The following is an 18,980-nucleotide window of genomic DNA, read 5'->3' on the forward strand; positions in this document are numbered from 1 at the left end:
CTTTGTGAAATTCTTTTAAGTTTTTCACTTAGCCCGGGTACGAATATTAAGGAACAAAAAACATCCTTCTCCCGAGTTGTCTCCAAGACTTCCTTAGAAATCTCTAGAAACCGACCTAGTTCTTAAGGCCTGTAGTAATTTTTATCAGCGGCAATTCTTCCTGTGGTGGTGTTGGCGAAATTTTAAAAAGGTTCTGCTAAGATTAGTTTGTCCACTCGGTTATTGCTAAGATCAAAATGAAACCACGCTGATTTTGTCTTATCTTGCCTCTATTTATATATTTCGTAGACTATAAACATCCATTTTTTATTCAGGGTTGTCTACCACGAACTGGTGCAAACAACAAAGGAGTATATGAGGGAAGTGACAACAATAGACCCAAAATGGCTGGTTGAATTTGCTCCCGCTTTTTTCCGATTCTCTGACCCAACCAAGTTAAGCAAATTCAAAAGAAATCAAAGGCTTGAACCTCTATATAACAAATATGAAGAGCCCAATTCTTGGAGGATATCCCGGATCAGAAGACGAAGAAATTGATCTTACTTGCTGCTTCTTTTTATTTTACTTGTTTTACAGATGTTTATATTGATCTTGCGACGTAAATATTAAAATTCGTTTTTAGCTATTGTTTCTACTGCTTTATTATTGTAGATGATTTCTTCGTTTACACTTGTTTGGATTCACTGAGCACTTGTTATCTCACAAATGGATTGGAATGATAAAAAAAAGTGTCGAAAATAAGATTATAAATGTTCTTGGCAAATGTTAGCAAAGCTCCCTGTCAGCGAAATCTGTACGAACTTCTGAAAAATTTACTTAGAGTACCAAGTACACAGTGGCAGTTCTAGGCCTGGCCGGGGGGCAGCGGCCCCCCCCCCTCCAGTTCTTCCGACATTAAATTCCTTTTATTTAATATTTTTACACTCATATTAAGGTATTTAATTGACTGGAAAATTGTCGCAATTGTAATTTTCGTATAGCTTCCCCCCCCCCAGTTTATGAGGCCTATTACTGTTACTGCCAAGTACGTCAAAATGAAAATAGTTTTCGCTTCTTGCACCCTCTTACATCCATTCATTCCTGAAAACCGAAATTTTCTACGTTTTTCAGTTTGGTTTTTATACAACTTTTGAGATATTTCTTTTTGCGTAAATTCTCCCTTTTATTGCCACACTAAATAATGAGGAGAAAGAAGGAGAAACTTATTTTTTACGCACAAAGTCGAACCGAACGAATGTACAACCCAATTTACATACATCATAGACTCAAGCATTTCAGTCAGTCGGACGGTACAACCATTTGCTATTGAACAAATATAGGCTAGTGAGAATATGTCAAAATTAAGTAAGATAAGTAATGTTTTTTTTATCAGAAGAAAAAAAGGATTCTATTGTTGTGTTATTGGTCAACTAAGGGAATAAATACAACAAAATAGGATAACTTTAATGACCTTTTTAAAAATTTTATCCCGCAGGTAAGTCAATTAACTAATAATTTGAAGTGTATAACCGTGAAGAAATCTCTATAATAGACATATTAATGTATGGATTACATCTTTTACTGATCAATGATGTATATATATACATATATATATATATATATATATATATATATATATATATATATATATATATATATATATATAGCATATGTATTTCTTTACAATTCCTATTTGGAAGCAAGATATTACGGTTATATTCTTACATGTTTTTAATTATTCGGTCATTGTTTTTTATGTAATTTACTGCCAATTAATGGCTGTGTCTGTCTTTGCGATAGCAATCAGAAAAATTACATTTCCTTGATCTACATGATAATCTTTTTTTTTGCTCATTTTCTGCTGATTTTTCAGGCACGTACTATATTTTTAAAGTTGATGCCCGCTAAGGGTTAAAACTGCATACCTGCATCGAACATCTTTTCATTTAAAATTGAGTACCTGTGTTTTCCTAATTTTTGAAGACGTATATGGTTAGGTAAATTTCCACGTAACCAATTTAGTGAGTCAGATTTCATTTTTAGTGTCTATTGGACTTTAAGGAAAATTGGACGAAAGTACCAGACAACTAAGTTTCCACCAGAAGCTAAATAATTTTACATAAGAAAATTTTACTTTTCCACTTTCGCTATAACATACGAATTATTTCCAATTGGTGCCATGGATTGTGATATTACGCTTCATGTCCCCTGTACAGTGCGTGGTTTGCTATTTTTCTGTCCTCCTATGACTTTAATATTAAATAGTTCGTGTTAACAAACTGTAAGTAAGGAGCGATGCGGCTCGATAGTAACCAAAACTCTCATAAGGACAGAGTCTTGATAACAATAGATACATCAAAAGGAATCTAATTTTGATGCTTATTCAAAATATATAAAATTCATCAAGTTTTATATCAGCAATCTCTGAAGTTTATTCGAGCATCCCATCCATAAGAATAATATATGCCCCCGGGGCATAACTTGCAACACCTATCTCCAGACCCTGGAGGGTTTTGTTGACACCCGATTTTTTTATCTGTCTTTTGAACTATTTTCAAAAAAATGCCTATTTCAAAATTTTTATCTAATACATTTGGGGAAAAAGGGGCGTGGGGGGATAGTTGCCCTTTGATCTCTCTTGACTCTTATAAACTGAACTAGAACTTTCAATTTCCAATCAAATGAGCCCTCTCTGAAGTTTATACGAGTATCCCTTCCACAACAGCTGTATATGCCCTCCAGGCATAACTTACAACGCCTACCCCAGGCCCTGAAGGATTGTGTCGACCCTGGAGTTTTCGTTAAATGATCTTTGAATCATTTTGAAAAAAATGGCTCTCTCAAAGTTCTTATCGGATGGGTTTGAGAACAATTGGGCGTGGAGGGGGGGGGGGCGAGTTGCCCTCCGATCTCTTGACTCTTAAAAAATGAAAGAAAACTTTCAATTTCCATTTATATGAGCCCTCTCCGAAGTTTATAAGAGCATCCCTTCCATAAGAACTATATATGCCCCCAGAGCAATACTTACAACGCCTACCCCGGGCCCCTAGGAGGTTGTTTCGCCACAGGAGTTTTCTTATCTGACCTTTGAACTAATTTTAACAAAATGATCAAACGTAAAGGAGTTTTTGTTATATGATCTTTGAACTATTTTTAACAAAATGGCTTCCCCACTTTTTTTATCAGATGTTTTTGGGGGAAAAGGGGCTTGGGGGGAGGGGCTAGTTGCCCTTCGATCACTTTTGACTCTTAAAAAGGGCACTAGAACTCTCGATTTTCAATCGAATGAATCCCCTTTAAAGTTTATGCAACGACCCCTTCTATATGAAGCGCCTCTGGAAAAAAATAATAACTTTATTTTTATTTTTTTATTTTTTTTAGAGCGGGGTGTCCCCCCATATAGCTATAACAGTTAAGAGCGGGGCGTCCCACCATATAGCTATAACAGTTAACAGCGGGCAGTCCACCCATATAGCTACAATGCTTACAAGCGGACAGTCCCCCCATATAGCTATAATGATAAGTAGCGGACAGTCCCCCCGCCATACAAGCGGACAGTACTCCTTTATAGTGTTAATTAGAGGAAGCGGTCAGTATCTCCAAGCAGACAGTCCCCCCGCCATACATATACAGTATTCCTTTATAATGTTAATCTAAGGGAGCAGACAGATAGGACATTACTGTATTAATTAAAGAGAGAAGACAGGTCTATGGAGGTTTTATGTTTATGCATTTGTTATGTTTATGGATTTTTATTGGTCATTGTACTGGTGTTAAATATCATGTTTCTGTTAAAAGTCATGACTGTTTTCATGCATAGTTGGGTTTTTTTTCATGGTATCGTTATATGGTTGGTGTTTTACTTAATGTTTTTTTTTTTTTTTGTATGGATATTTTATTGTATGGATATATGGTTTTTCAATCATTATTCCAACGGGGCTTTCCCCTTGCATTCCAACGGGGCAGTTTTAATGTTTTTTTTGTATGAATGTTTTATGGTATGAATATATGGATTTTTATTTTAATAGTTTTTTATTGATTTCATTTTATCATACTCTAATGATGATATTTTTCTTTTCCAATGATACGATTTTTTACATTCTAAGCATCTTCCCATTGATTTTTTATGAAATTTGTATTTGATGTAGGAATCGAACTTGAGACGCTTGATTTCCTAAGGTAAAAGAACGACACGTTAATCAACTGAACCAACAAGCCATTGAACATATTAAGATTTTAGAAATACATCCAATGTACTGTTTCTGGGACATTGCCCAACTGATGTTAAGCGTCACAATATCGTAACAAGTTCATTCCATTGAACTGGAACAAGTTCAAGCACATTCAATTTATCAATTGGATTTTTGATAGATGTTAAAAGTGACCTGTTTCGGGGCATTATTATGGCATCATCGTGAGAATATGCATACCACGATGATTTGAGATGCATACTAGACAGACAACTTCTTCTGATGCTTGGGCCCCAAGTTCTACACCTTTCCCTCAACCCTATCCCTCCACCCTCCCTCCAACTAGCCCTAGCCTAAATTAACCTTAAAAATGAATAAAGATGAATTAACCTTAAAAACACTAAAAATGAATTTAGCGTCTTAACTTAGAGTGGGTTTTATTTATTTTTAAGGTTAATTTAGGCTAGGTTACGCACGCACGCGTGCGTAACCTAGCCTAAATTAACCTTAAAAAATTAATAAAACCCACTCTAAGTTAAGACGCTAAAGTAAAACTCTAAACTAAAATTCTTAACTAAAACTAAACTACAACTCTAAACTAAAACTCCTAACTAAACCTAAACTACAAGCCTAAATTAAAACTCTAAGCTAACCACACTCTAAACTAGAAATCTAGCCTCTAAACTAAAACTAAACTATACTATAACTCTAACTAAAACTTCAAACTCTCAACTAAAACTCTTAACTAAACTATAACTCTAAACTAAAACTCTTAACTAAACTATAACTCTAAACTAAAACTCTTAACTGAAACTAAACTAAAACTATAACTATAACTAAAACTCTAAGCTAAGACTCTAAACTAAAACTCTAAGCTAAAACCCTAAACTAAAACTCTTAACTAAAACTAAACTAAACTATACCTCTAACTAAAACTCTAAGCTAAGACTCCAAACTAAAACTCTGAACTCTAAGCTAAAACTCTTAACTAAAACTAAACTAAACTATACCTCTAACTACAACTCTTAGCTCTAAACTAAAACTCTAAGCTAAAACTCTTAACTAAAACTAAACTAAACTAAAACACTTAACTAAAACTAAACTAAAATATAACTCTAACTAAAACTCTAAGCTAAGACTCTAAACTAAGACTCTAAACTCTAAACTAAAACTCTTAACTAAAAACTGAACTATAACTCTAAACTAAAACTCTTAACTAAAACTAAAGTAAACTATAGCTCTAACTAAAACTCTAACTAAAACTTTAAGCTAAAACCCTAAACTAAAACTCTAAACTCTAAACTAAAACTCTTAACTAAAACTAAACTATAACTCTAAACTAGCTAAAACTCTAAGCTAAGACTCTAAACTAAAACTCTAAACTAAAACTCTTAACTAAAACTAAACTATAATTCTAAATAAAACTTCTAGCGATGACTCTGAACTAAAACTACTCTTAACTAAAACTAAACTAAAACTCTAAGCTTAACTAAAACTGAACTAAAATATAAATCTAAACAAAACTCTAAACTAAGACCCTAAGCTAATACTCTAAACTCCAAACTAAAACTCTTAACTAAACTATAACTCTAAACTAAAACTCTTGACTAAAACTAAACTAAATTATAACTCTAACTGAAACTTTAAGCTAAGACTCTAAACTAAAACTATAAACTCTAAACAAAAACTCTTAACTAAAACTAAACTACAATTCTTAACTAAAACTAAACTAAACTATAAACTCTAACTAAAACTCTAATATAAGACTCTAAGCTAAAACTCTAAACTAAAACTAAACTACCACTCTAAGATAAGACTCTAAGCTAAAACTCGAAAGTAAAACTCTTAACTAAAACTAAACTACACTATAACTCTAAACTAAAAACTCTAAGCTAAGACTCTATTACTCTAGGACTAAGACTCTAAGGACTCTAAGGACTAAGACTCTAGGACTAAGACTCTACAACTCTTAACTAAAACTAAACAAAACTATAACTCTAAACTAAAACTCTTAACTGAAACTAAACTAAACTATAAGTGTAACTAAAAAACTCTAAGCTAAGACTCTAGGCTAAAACTCTTAACTAAAACTAAACTAAACTATAACTCTAAACTAAACTCTGTGCTAAGACTCTTGGCTAAAGCTCTTAACTAAAACTAAACTAAACTATTACTCTAAACTAAAACTCTTAACTGAAACTAAATTAAACTATAAGTATAACTAAAAACTCTAAGCTAAGACTCTAGGCTAAAACTCTAAACTACAACTCTTAAGTAAAACTAAACAAAACTATAATTCTAAACTAAAACTCTTAACTGAAACTAAACTATAAATGTAACTAAAAACTCTAAGCTAAGACTCTAGTCTAAAACTCTTAAATAAAAATAAACTAAACTATAAATCTAAACTAAAAACTCTTAACTGAAACTAAAATATAATTGTAACTAAAAACTCTAAGCAAAGATTCTAATCTAAGACTCTTAGCTAAAACTCTCAACTAAAACTAAACTAAACTCTAAACTAAAACTCTTAACTTAAACTAAACTAAACTATAACTCTAACTAAAACTCGAAGCTAGGACACTAAGGTAATACTCTAAACTCTAAACTAAAATTCTTAACTAAACTATAACTCTAAACTAAAACTCTTGACTAAAACTAAACTAAATTATAACTCTAACTGAAACTCTAAGCTAAGACTCTAAACTATAACTATAAACTCTAAACTAAAACCCTTAACTAAAACTAAACTACAACTCTTAACTAAAACTAAACTAAACTATAAACTCTAACTAAAACTCTAAGATAAGACTCTAAGCTAAAACTCTAAACTAAAACTAAACTACCACTCTAAGATAAGACTCTAAGCTAAAACTCGAAATTAAAACTCTTAACTAAAACTAAACTACACTATAACTCTAAACTAAAAACTCTAAGCTAAGACTCTAGGCTAAAACTCTAAGCTAAGGCCCTTAACTAAAACTAAACTATAACTCTAAACTAAAACTCTGGACTGAAACTAAACTAAACAATAAGTGTAACTAAAAACTCTAAGCTAAGACTCTAGGCTAAAACTCTAAGCTAAAGCTCTTAACTAAAACTAAACTAAAACTCTAAACTAAAACTCTTAACTGAAACTAAACTATAAGTGTAACTAAAAAACTCTAAGCTAAGACTCTAGGCTAAAACTCTTAACTAAAACTAAACTAAACTTTAAATCTAAACTAAAAACTCTTAACTGTAACTAAAATATAATCTTAACTAAAATCTCTACTATAATATTATAGTATAAAACTTAAGTCTAAAACTATTAACTTGAAATAAAATAAACTATACTCTAAACTAAAACTATTGATTTAAACTAAACTAAGCTAAAGGTGTAACTAAAAACTCTAAGCTAAGACTCTAGGCTAAAACTCTAAGTTAAAACTCAACTAAAACTAAACTAAACTATAACTCTAAACTAAATCTCTTAACTGAAACTAAACTAAACTATAAGTGTAACTAAAAACTCTAACCTAAGAGTCTAGGCTAAAACTTTAAGCTAAAGCTCTTAACTAAAACTAAACTATAACTCTAAACTAAAACTCTTAACTGAAAATAAACTAAACTATAAGCATAACTAAAAACTCTAAGATAAGACTCTAGGCTAAAACTCTAAGCTAAAGCTCTTAACTAAAACTAAACTGAACTATAACTCTAAACTAAAACTCTTAACTGAAAATTAACTAAACTATAAGCGTAGCTAAAAACTCTCTGCTAAGACTCTAGGCTAAAGCTCTTAACTAAAACTAAACTAAACTATAACTCTAAACTAAAACTATTAACTGAAACTAAACTAAACTATAAGTATAACTAAAAACTCTAAGCTAAGACTCTAGGCTAAAACTCTAAACTACAACTAAACTAAACTATAACTCGAAACTAAAACTATTAACTGAAACTAAACTAAACTATAAGTGTAACTAAAAACTTTAAGCTAAGAATCTAGTCTAAAACTCTTAACTAAAACTAAACTAAACTATAACTCTAAACCAAAACTCTTAACTGAAACTAAACTATAAGTGTAACTAAAAACTCTAAGCTATGACTAGGGGCTACAACTCTAAGCTAAAGCTCTCAACTAAAACTAAACTACAACTATAAACTAAAACTCTTAACTGAAACTAAACTAAACTATAAGTGTAACTAAAAACTCTAAGTTAAGACTCTAGGCTAAAACTCTAAGCTAAAACTCTTAACTAAAACTAAACTAAACTAAACTCTTAACTGAAACTAAACTAAATTATAAGTGTAACTATACACTCTCAGTTAAGACTCTAGGCTAAAATTCTAAGCTAAAACTCTTAACTAAAACTAGACTAAACTATAAATCTAAAGTAAAACTCTGAACTGAAACTAAACTAAACTATAAGTGTTAGTAAAAACTCTAGGCTAAGACTCTAAGCTAAAACTCAACTAAAACTCAACTAAACTATAGCTCTAAACTAAAACTAAACTATAAACTAAAACTTTTAACTAAAACTAAACTACAGCTCTAAAGTAAAACTCCTAACTAAAACTAAACTAGAACTCTAACTAAAACTCTAAGCTAAGACTCTAAACTAAAACTAAACTAAAATAAGACTCTAAACTAAAACTCTAAACTCTAAACTAAAACTAAAAAAAAAACATACAAAAAAGTTGAATAATTTTTTTTTAGAAAAAAAAGTGCTACTACAAACAATATTTTTCTAATAGTAATAGTCACGACTAACATTTCTATATCATTCTCATTTTGAACTTATAAAATATTAAATGTGATTTTTTTATGTTTTAAGTATGTTACATGTCATTCTAAGAGATTTAAAAAAAAGTTGAAAAAAATATCAAAAAAAATGGTCACTACAAACATTATTTTTCTAATAGTAAAAATCGCGACACACGTATCTTTATCATTCCCATTTTGAAGTTCGAAAATATTAAATGTGATTTTTTTTTATGTTTTAAGTATGTTTCATGTCATTCTAAGAGGTGTAAAAAAAGTTAAAAAAAAACTGTCAAAAAAAAGTGGGAGGGGGGTGGGTTTGGAGGGAGGGTGGAGGGATAGGGTTGAGGGATAGGGGTAGAACTTGGGGCCCAAGCATCAGAAGAAATTGTCTGTCTAGTATGCATCTCAAATCATCGTGGTATGCATATTCTCACGATAATGCCTTAAAAATGCCCCGAAACAGGTCACTTTTAACACCTATCAAAAATCCAATTGATAAATCGAATGTGTTTGAACTTGTTCCAGTTCAATGGAATGAACTTGTTACGATTTTGTGACGCTTAACATCAGTTGGACAATGTCCCAGAAACAATACATTGGATGTATTTCTAAAATCATAATATGTTCAATGGATTGTTGGTTCAGTTGATTAACGTGTTGTTCTTTTACCTTAGGAAATCACGGTTCTCAAGTTCGATTCCTACATCAAACACAAATTTCATAAAAAATCAATGGGAAGATACTTAGAATGTAAAAAATCGTTTCATTGGAAAAGAAAAATATCATCATTAGAGTATAATAAAATGACATCAATAAAAAATTATTAAAATAAAAATCCATATATCCATACCATAAAACATTCATACAAAAAAAACATTAAATAAAACACCAACCATACTGCCCCGTTGGAATACAAGGGGAAAGCCCCGTTGGAATAATGATTGAAAAACCATATATCCATACAATAAAATATCCATACAAAAAAAAAAAAAAACATTAAGTAAAACACCAACCATATAACGATACCATGAAAAAAAACCCATCTATGAATGAAAAAAGTCATGACTTTTAACAGAAAAAAGATATTTAACACCAGTACAATGACCAATAAAAATCCATAAACATAACACATTCATAAACATAAAACATCCATATACCTGTCTTCTCTCTTTAATTCATACAGTAATGTCCTAGCTGTCTGCTACCTTAGATTAACATTATAAAGGAGTACTGTCTGCTTGTATGGCGGGGGGACTGTGTGCTTGGAGATATTATAGCTACATTGGCTACCTGTCTGATCGGAACTTTTATAGCTACATTGGCTACCTGTCTGCTCTCTTTCATTGACACAGTAAGGGAGTACTGACCGCTTCCTCTAATTAACATTATAAAGGAGTACTGTCCGCTTGTAAGCAATGTAGCTATATGGGGGGACTGTCCGCTTGAAAGCATTGTAGCTATATAGGGGGACTGTCCGCTATTTATCATTATAGCTATATGGGGGGACTGTCCGCTTGTAAGCATTGTAGCTATATGGGTGGACTGCCCGCTGTTAACTGTTATAGCTATATGGTTGGACACCCCGCTCTTAACTGTTATGAAAAGTCAGCTAGAGATGCATTCGCAAAACTTCATAGTAATATCCAAAAGAAATGTTGCATGTTTAATGAAAAGCTTCCAAGGTATGGACCGGCAACTGTGGAACAGTTTACAGATTTAATGGAAAATCTTATACCTCACAGTGAATATATGGAGGCATAATTGTCCTTTACTTAGTTTCACCTTAAATTCGATGATCGAGGCTTTATGTACTAACTACATCCAACGACTATGACGTCATTGATCAATATTGTATATACAAAATTAAGTTTTTCGTAAAAAATAATTGATTTTAAAAAAAAATAAGCAGAAATGGCACTAGATCTAGAGATTTCCTTTAAAATGAGCCATTGAACAACTCTCTACGATGTACCAGTGCCAAGCTATCTGTGGAAAAGAAGAAGAAGAAGAAGAAAGAAAAAAATATCCCGTTTGTGGGATATTTTTCTTGGCCGAGTGGTCCAAGGCACTGGTGTTAGTTACCAGTCTCTTCGGAGGTGTGGGTTCAAATCCTACCACTGGTATACGATTATGGCGTCATTGATCAATCTTTAATATGAAATATGCAATTTTTCGTAGAAAACTGATTCTATTTTAAAAATAAATTGTTTTAATTACAAAAAGTTTTTACGCCATTAATTTCCTTTAAAATGAGCCATTAAACAACTCTCTAAGATGTTCCAGTGCCAAGCTATCTGTGGAAAAGAAGAAGAAGAAGAAGAAAGAAAAAAATATCCCGTTTCTGGAGAATAACGTGGTTAAAGTTAATTTTCTTGATTTTTAAGCCAATATATTTTTCTTTGTTATTCAAGCCAAAGGGCGGTAAGTTTCCTTTATAGGGGTTTCGGACAAGGCGGTTCTAATGGTGTACTTTTTGTTTTGATCTGACTTTTTTTTAGGGGTTATGGGTTTTTATATTTCTTAACATTGGACGTGACCGTCTCTTACTAGGTTGCTAGCTACCGCTGCGACCCGGATACCGCTGCAACCCAGTTTCAAGCCTACACTATAGTTAAGTTACCTATACAAGTTAGTATAGGCAAGAGTTCGTTCTTTCTTTTATGCATCATATACTGTTTGAACGATTTTGTATATCAAGGTTCTATGGTGTAACGGATAGAACTTTTAACTTCTAATCTTGAGATTCGGGTTCAAATCCCGGTGGAGCCTTAATAAAACTTGTAGTTACTTATACTAGTATATAAATCTCCATTTTAATTCCCTATTTTCAGTATTGAATTAATTACTAGATTAATTCGCTAGATTTTATTTTTTTATATAATTGTCTTTTAATATAAGATGAGCTACAGTTCGTTCTTTAATGTAAGGTTACAAACCAAAAAAAGTTTAGTTCCAGGATACAATAATAACTTTGAACTGAGATGAAAACAAATTTTCTTCCAGGAGACAAAAAGTAAAACTAATTATAAAATTTTCATGTATTTTTGTTGTTTAAATTAAGAAATTACTATTAATGATTAGGCATCATAGATATTTTTGCAGTTTACATAATAATTTTAGCGATTAAGCCAAAAAAGAAAATTTTGATTCCAGGAGTGTCGGTTACTATTGAGACAAGTAGCTATTATTACTATAGAGTTCATTACCATGAACTGTTTGATTGCTTCAAAATTGAAATATCTTTGAAAAGACTGCAGCATGAAAATACATCAAAAATGCAATTTTTTTGACAAAATTGATTCTACTTTAAAAAGTATTTTATTTTTAATTACAAAAGTGACTAGATGTTGCAATTTCCTTTAAAATGAGCTATTATACATCTCTCTATCATTTTCCAGTGCCCAGCTAGCTGAGAAGAAAAATCAAGCGGAAAGAAAAAAATACCCCGTTTGTAGAGAATAACGTGGTAAAAGTCAATTTTCTTGATTTTCAAGCCAATATATTTTCTTTGTTATTCAAGCCAAAGGGCGGTAAGTTTCCTTAATAGGGGTTTCGGACAAGGGGGTTCTAATGGTATACTTTTTGTTTTGATCTGACTCTTTTTTTAGGAGTTAGGGGTTTTATATTTCTTTACATTGGAGGTGATCGTCTCTTACTAGGTTGCTAGCTACCGCTGCAACCCGGATTGATTTTCAAGCCAATATATTTCCCTCGCTGTTCAGGCCAAATGACAGAAAGTTTCCTATACAGGGGTTTCAGACAAGGCGGTTCTAATGGTGTACTTTTTATTTTGATCTGACTCCTTTTTTAGGAGCTACGGGTTTTTATATTTCTTAACATTGGACTTGATCGTCTCTTACTAGGTTGCTAGCTACCGCTGCATTACTAAAGATTTTTAACCCAATTAATTTCCTTTAAAATGAGCTAATGAACAACTCTACGATGTTCCAATGCCAAGCTATCTGTGGAAAAGAAGCAAAAAAATATGCCGTTTGTGGAGAATAACGTGGTTAAACTCAATTTTCTTGATTTTCAAGCCAATATATTTCCCTTGCTGTTCAAGCCAAATGACAGAAAGTTTCCTATACAGGGGTTTCGGACAAGGCGGTTCTAATGGTGTACTTTTTGTTTTGACCTGACTCCTTTTTTAGGAGTTTGGGGTTTTTATATTTCTTAACATTGGACGTGATCGTCTCTTACTAGGTTGCTAGCTACCGCTGCAACCCGGATGTAGCTACTCCTGGGACCACCGTATATCAGTTACTATGGGCGAGAGATCGTTCTTTACTGTAAATTTGATCTGACTCTTTTTTTAGGAGTTAGGGGTTTTTATATTTCTTAACATTGGACCTGATCGTCTCTAACTAGGTTGCTAGCTACCGCTTCAACCCAGATTTAAATAATCATATATATAATGATTCATTTTATTACTTCAGTTACTGTGGGCTACTGTTCGTTCCTTAAGGTAATTTTAATATAACTACCGCTGCAAATTTACTATTGCATAGGCTTCTTATCGTTCTTCACTTTGTCTCTTACTATGTTCATAGCTACCGCTGCAACCCGGAAAGCTATTCAGATTTATGTAAGATCAAATATAACCTCCTATGACGTCGCAGCTAAGCAAAGGGGTCTAAGAGGCTGGTTTTAGCCACCACTATCTTAGGAGGCGTGGGTTCGAATCCCACCACTACCAGTATTTTTCTACCAGTATTATTTAATTCCACCGAACGGTATCATTATCATACCGTTCCTTACTCTTTTGTTTGGCTGTCTCAATTTTCGCATTTCTATAAACTAAATCATTATAATAACGCTGTTTGTCACTATCAATTTTCGCATCTCAATACACTTTGTCTGTTGAATACCTTCGCTTTTCTCTTTTCAAGATGTTGTCTCTGTTTTTTGTATAGTACTGTTTTTTTAAATTACGTATAACTCGCTTAGAAGGCATCTTATTACAAAACAAGAAATAATATTTTCATCTAAATAACACTTCTTATAACTCGTATCGAGTATCCATAACCTAACAAAAAATAAAACTAATTTTTAAATTTTCAGGTATTTTGTTAGTTTGAATGAAAAGATTAAAATTATTGTTCAGATATCACGAATATTTTTGCAGTTTACATAATAACTTTAGCGATTCTAAACTGAAAAATAAAATATATAAGAAATGGAATTTTTTGGTCTGAAAATACATAGTCGATCCCACATCGGGTAGTTAGAACCTAACCAGAAAAAAAAACTAATTTTAACATTTTAAGGTATTTTTCTAGCTTGTATTGAAATATTCAAACTATTGCTCGGATAGCATGGATATTTTTGCAGTTTACACAAGCTGCAAAGAACGCACAGGCTAATCTTTTTAAATTGACAAAAATTTTACGACTGTTTTACCGGGATCACGAAAAATATTTAAAATCAAAGATTAAAATTATCTCTGAAAGAATAGATTTTGTTGAAAAGTCAGCTAGAGATGCTTTCGCAAAACTTCATCGTAATATCCAAAAGAAATGTTGCATGTTTAGTGAAAAGCTTCCAAGGTATGGACCGGCAACTGTGGAACAGTTTACAGATGTAATGGGAAATCTTATACATCACTGTGAATATATGGAGGCATAATTGTCCTTTACTTAGTTTCAGCTTAAATTCGATGATCGAGCCTTTATGTAACGTATCGAGTATCCATAACCTAACAAAAAGTAAAACTAATTTTTAAATTTTCAGGTATTTTGTTAGTTTGAATGAAAAGATTAAAATTATTGCTCAGATATCATAAATATTTATGTAGTTTACATAATAACTTTAGAGATTCTAAACTGAAAAATAAAATATATATTAAAAAATGGAATTTTTGGTCTGAAACTACATAGTCAATCCCACATCGGATAGTTAGAACCTAACCAAAAATAAAACTAATTTTAACATTTTAAGGTATTTTTCTAGCTTAAATTCAAATATTCGAACTATTGCTCGGATACCATGGAAATTTTTGCAGTTTACACAAGCTGCAAAGAACGCACAGGCTGATCTTTGTAAATTGAGACAAATTTTACGAATGTTTTACCGGGATCTCTGTATACAAAGAAAAAAAAAATATCCCGTTAAGGCAGAATGCTGTAGTAGCTGCCACTTTTCTTGATTTTCAAGCCAATATATTTCCCTTGCTGTTCAAGCCAAGGGACAGAAAGTTTACTATACAGGGGTTTCGGATAAGGTGGTTCTAATGGTGTACTTTTTGTTTTGATCTGACTCCTTTTTTAGGAGCTATGGGTTTTTATATTTCTTAACATTGGACGTGATCGTCTCTTACTAGGCTGCTAGCTACCGGTGCAACCCGGATGGTATACGATTATGTTTGAAAGACTGCAGTGTGAAAGACATCAAAAATGCAGTTTTTGGTGGAAAAATTTATTCTCTTTTAGAAATAATTTATTTTAGTTACTATAGATTTTTAACCCAATTAATTTCCTTTAAAATGAGCCATTGAACAAATCTCTACGATGTTCCTGTGCCAAGATATCTACGGAAAAGAAAGAAAGAAAAAAAATATCCCGTTTAGGCAGAATGTTGTAGTAGCTGCCACTTTTCTTGATTTTCAAGCCAATATATTTCCCTTGCTGTTCAAGCCAAGGGACAGAAAGTTTACTATACAGGGGTTTCAAACAAGGCGGTTCTAATGGTGTACTTTTGTTTTGATCTGACTCCTTTGTTAGGAACTATGGGTTTTTATATTTCTTAACATTGGACGTGATCGTCTCTTACTAGGTTGCTAGCTACCGCTGCAACCCGGATGTATATTGGTTCTTGTATGAGAAATCTATTAATAACTACTTGACTAACATCATTTAAGATGAACTATATCGATCCTTTATGTAACCTAGCATAAAACAAAACTAATTTTAAAATTTTCAGGTATTTATCTTGTTTGAATTACAAAATTAGTATTATTGGTTAGACACCATAAATATTTTTGCAGTTTAAATAATAAGTTTAGTGATTCTGGACTGAAAACTAAAATAATTGCAATTATGAGACAATAATATGGAGATATGTACTTTACGGGTTACAGGATACAATAATAAATTTGAACTGAGATGAAAAAAAAATTTCTTCCAGGAGACAAAAAGCAAAACTAATTTTAGAATTTTCATGTATTTTTGTTGTTTAAATTAAAAAATTACTATTACTGATTAGGCATCATAAATATTTTTGCAGTTTACATAATAATTTTAGCGATTAAGCCAAAAAAGAAAATTTTGGTTCCAGGAGTTTCGGTTACTATTGAGACAAGTAGCTATTATTACTATAGAGTTCATTACATGGACTGTTTTATTGCTTCAAAATTCAAATATCTTTGAAAAGACTGCAGTATGAAAATACATCAAAAATGCAATTTTTTTGACAAAATTGATTCTACTTTAAAAAGTATTTTATTTTTAAATACAAAAGTGACTAGATGTTGCAATTTCCTTTAAAATGAGCTATTATACAGCTCTCTATGATTTTCCAGTGCCCAGCTAGCTGAGCAGAAAGAAAAAGCGGAAAGAAAAAAATATCCCGTTTGTGGAGAATAACGTGGTAAAAGTCAATTTTCTTGATTTTCAAGACAATATATTTTATTTGTTATTCAAGCCAAAGGGAGGTAAGTTTCCTTTATAGAGGATTCGGACAAGGCGGTTCTAATGGTGTACTTTTTGTTTTGATCTGACTCTTTTTTTAGGAGTTGGGGGGTTTTATATTTCTTGACATTGGAGGTGATCGTCTCTTACTAGGTTGCTAGCTACCGCTGCAACCAGTTAGTTTCTTAACATTGGACGTGATCGTCTCTTACTAGGTTGCTAGCTACCGCTGCAACCCGGATTGCTAGCTACCGCTGCAACCCGGAAAAGACATCAAAATGCAGTTTTTGGTGGAAAAATTTATTCTCTTTTAGAAATAATTTATTTTAGTTACTATAGATTTTTAACCCAATTAATTTCCTTTAAAATGAGCTATTGAACAACCCTCTACGATGTTCCAGTGCCAAGCTATCTCTGGATACAAAAAAAGAACTATGCAGGGGTTTCGGACAAGGCGGTTCTAATGGTGTACTTTTTGTTTTGATCTGACTCTTTTTGAAAGAACTATGGGTTTTTATATTTCTTAACATTGGACGTGATCGTCTCTTACTAGGTTGCTAGCTACCGCTGCAACCCGGATCTCTCTTAATTAGGTTCCTAGCTACCGCTGCAAACCGGAACTATTAAAAAATATTTTATCTTTAATTACAGAAGGAACTAGATGTAGCAAGTTTTACTATTGAGACGAGTCGCTCTTACTATACAACATATAGTTCGTTATCACGAACTGTTTGCTTTGATGTATCTATTGGTACCAAAATTTCGTTCCTTCGAGTTTCAATTACTATTGAGACAATCAAAACTTTGCTCTTTAGAGTATCGGTTACTATTGAGACAAGTAGCTATTATTACTATAGATTTCATTACCATGAACTGTTTGATTGCTTCAAAATTCAAATATCTTTGAAAAGACTGCAGTATGAAAATACATCAAAAATGCAATTTTTTTGACAAAATTGATTCTACTTTAAAAAGTATTTTATTTTTAATTACAAAAGTGACTAGATGTTACAATTTCCTTTAAAATGAGCTATTATACAGCTCTCTATGATTTTCCAGTGCCCAGCTAGTTGAGGAGGAAAATCAAGCGGAAAGAAAAAAATATCCCCTTTTGTGGAGAATAACTTGGTTAAAGTCAATTTTCTTGATTTTCAAGCCAATATATTATCTTTGTTATTCGAGCCAAAGAGTGATAAGTTTCCTTAATAGGGGTTTTGGGCATGGTGGTTGTAATGGTGTAGTTTTTGTTTTGATCTAACTCTTTTCTTAGGAGTTAGGGGTTTTAATATTTCTTAACTTTGGACGTGATCGTCTCTTAATAGGTTGATAGCTACCGCTGCAACCCGGATGAGATCCTCTTGACTAACACCATTTATGATCAATCCTTATGTCCCACTATACAAGTTTGTATAGGCAAGAGTTCGTTCTTTATTGTAATGTTGTTTAAATTAAAAAATTACTATTACTGATTAGGCATCATAAATATTTTTGCAGTTTACATAATAATTTTAGCGATTAAGCCAAAAAAGAAAATTTTGGTTCCAGGAGTTTCGGTTACTATTGAGACAAGTAGCTATTATTACTATAGAGTTCATTACATGGACTGTTTTATTGCTTCAAAATTCAAATATCTTTGAAAAGACTGCAGTATGAAAATACATCAAAAATGCAATTTTTTTGACAAAATTGATTCTACTTTAAAAAGTATTTTATTTTTAAATACAAAAGTGACTAGATGTTGCAATTTCCTTTAAAATGAGCTATTATACAGCTCTCTATGATTTTCCAGTGCCCAGCTAGCTGAGCAGAAAGAAAAAGCGGAAAGAAAAAAATATCCCGTTTGTGGAGAATAACGTGGTAAAAGTCAATTTTCTTGATTTTCAAGCCAATATATTTTCTTTGTTATTCAAGCCAAAGGGAGGTAAGTTTCCTTTATAGAGGATTCGGACAAGGCGGTTCTAATGGTGTACTTTTTGTTTTGATCTGACTCTTTTTTTAGGAGTTGGGGGGTTTTATATTTCTTGACATTGGAGGTGATCGTCTCTTACTAGGTTGCTAGCTACCGCTGCAACCCGGACTCTTACTAGGTTGCTAGCTACCGCTGCAACCCGGAACTATCATGGCGCAATGGTATTATTTCATGACGTCTTCAGAAACAACAATATAATTTCGTGTTTTTCTATTCACGTCATAGCTCTAATATAAAACTATGATGACGTTCATTATTTATCTATTAGGGTTTCAGACAAGGTAGTTCTAATGATGTACTTTTGTTTTGATCTGACACTATTTTTAGCAGTTTTGGGTTTTTATATTTCTTAGCATTGGACTGATCGTCTCTTACTAGGTTGCTAGCTACTGCTGCAACCCAAATTCACATATATATTTATGAGAGACAGCCTGGCCGAGTGGTCCAAGGCACTGGTGTTACCCACC

The 18,980-nt window shown here is 32.2% G+C and overlaps 1 protein-coding gene across 2 annotated transcripts in view; it reads left to right on the forward strand.

The window, feature by feature from the left end:
• Window positions 1–619, forward strand: part of LOC148951093 (ATP-dependent RNA helicase DHX8) — a 45,436-nt gene extending 44,817 nt beyond the window's left edge. For both annotated transcript variants that reach the window (XM_089090628.1, XM_089090627.1), the window contains one exon: window positions 315–619. In XM_089090628.1, coding sequence (XP_088946754.1) covers window positions 315–537 — 223 coding nt within the window. In that variant the 3' untranslated portion in view covers window positions 538–619. The remainder of the gene's footprint in view (window positions 1–314) is intronic.
• The last annotated feature ends 18,361 nt before the right edge of the window (window positions 620–18,980 follow it).

This window comes from Artemia sp. Qi Xiang Cuo, chromosome 6, assembly GCF_049724085.1.
Source record: "Artemia sp. Qi Xiang Cuo chromosome 6, ASM4972408v1, whole genome shotgun sequence".
Taxonomy (NCBI): Eukaryota; Metazoa; Arthropoda; class Branchiopoda; order Anostraca; family Artemiidae; genus Artemia; species Artemia sp. Qi Xiang Cuo.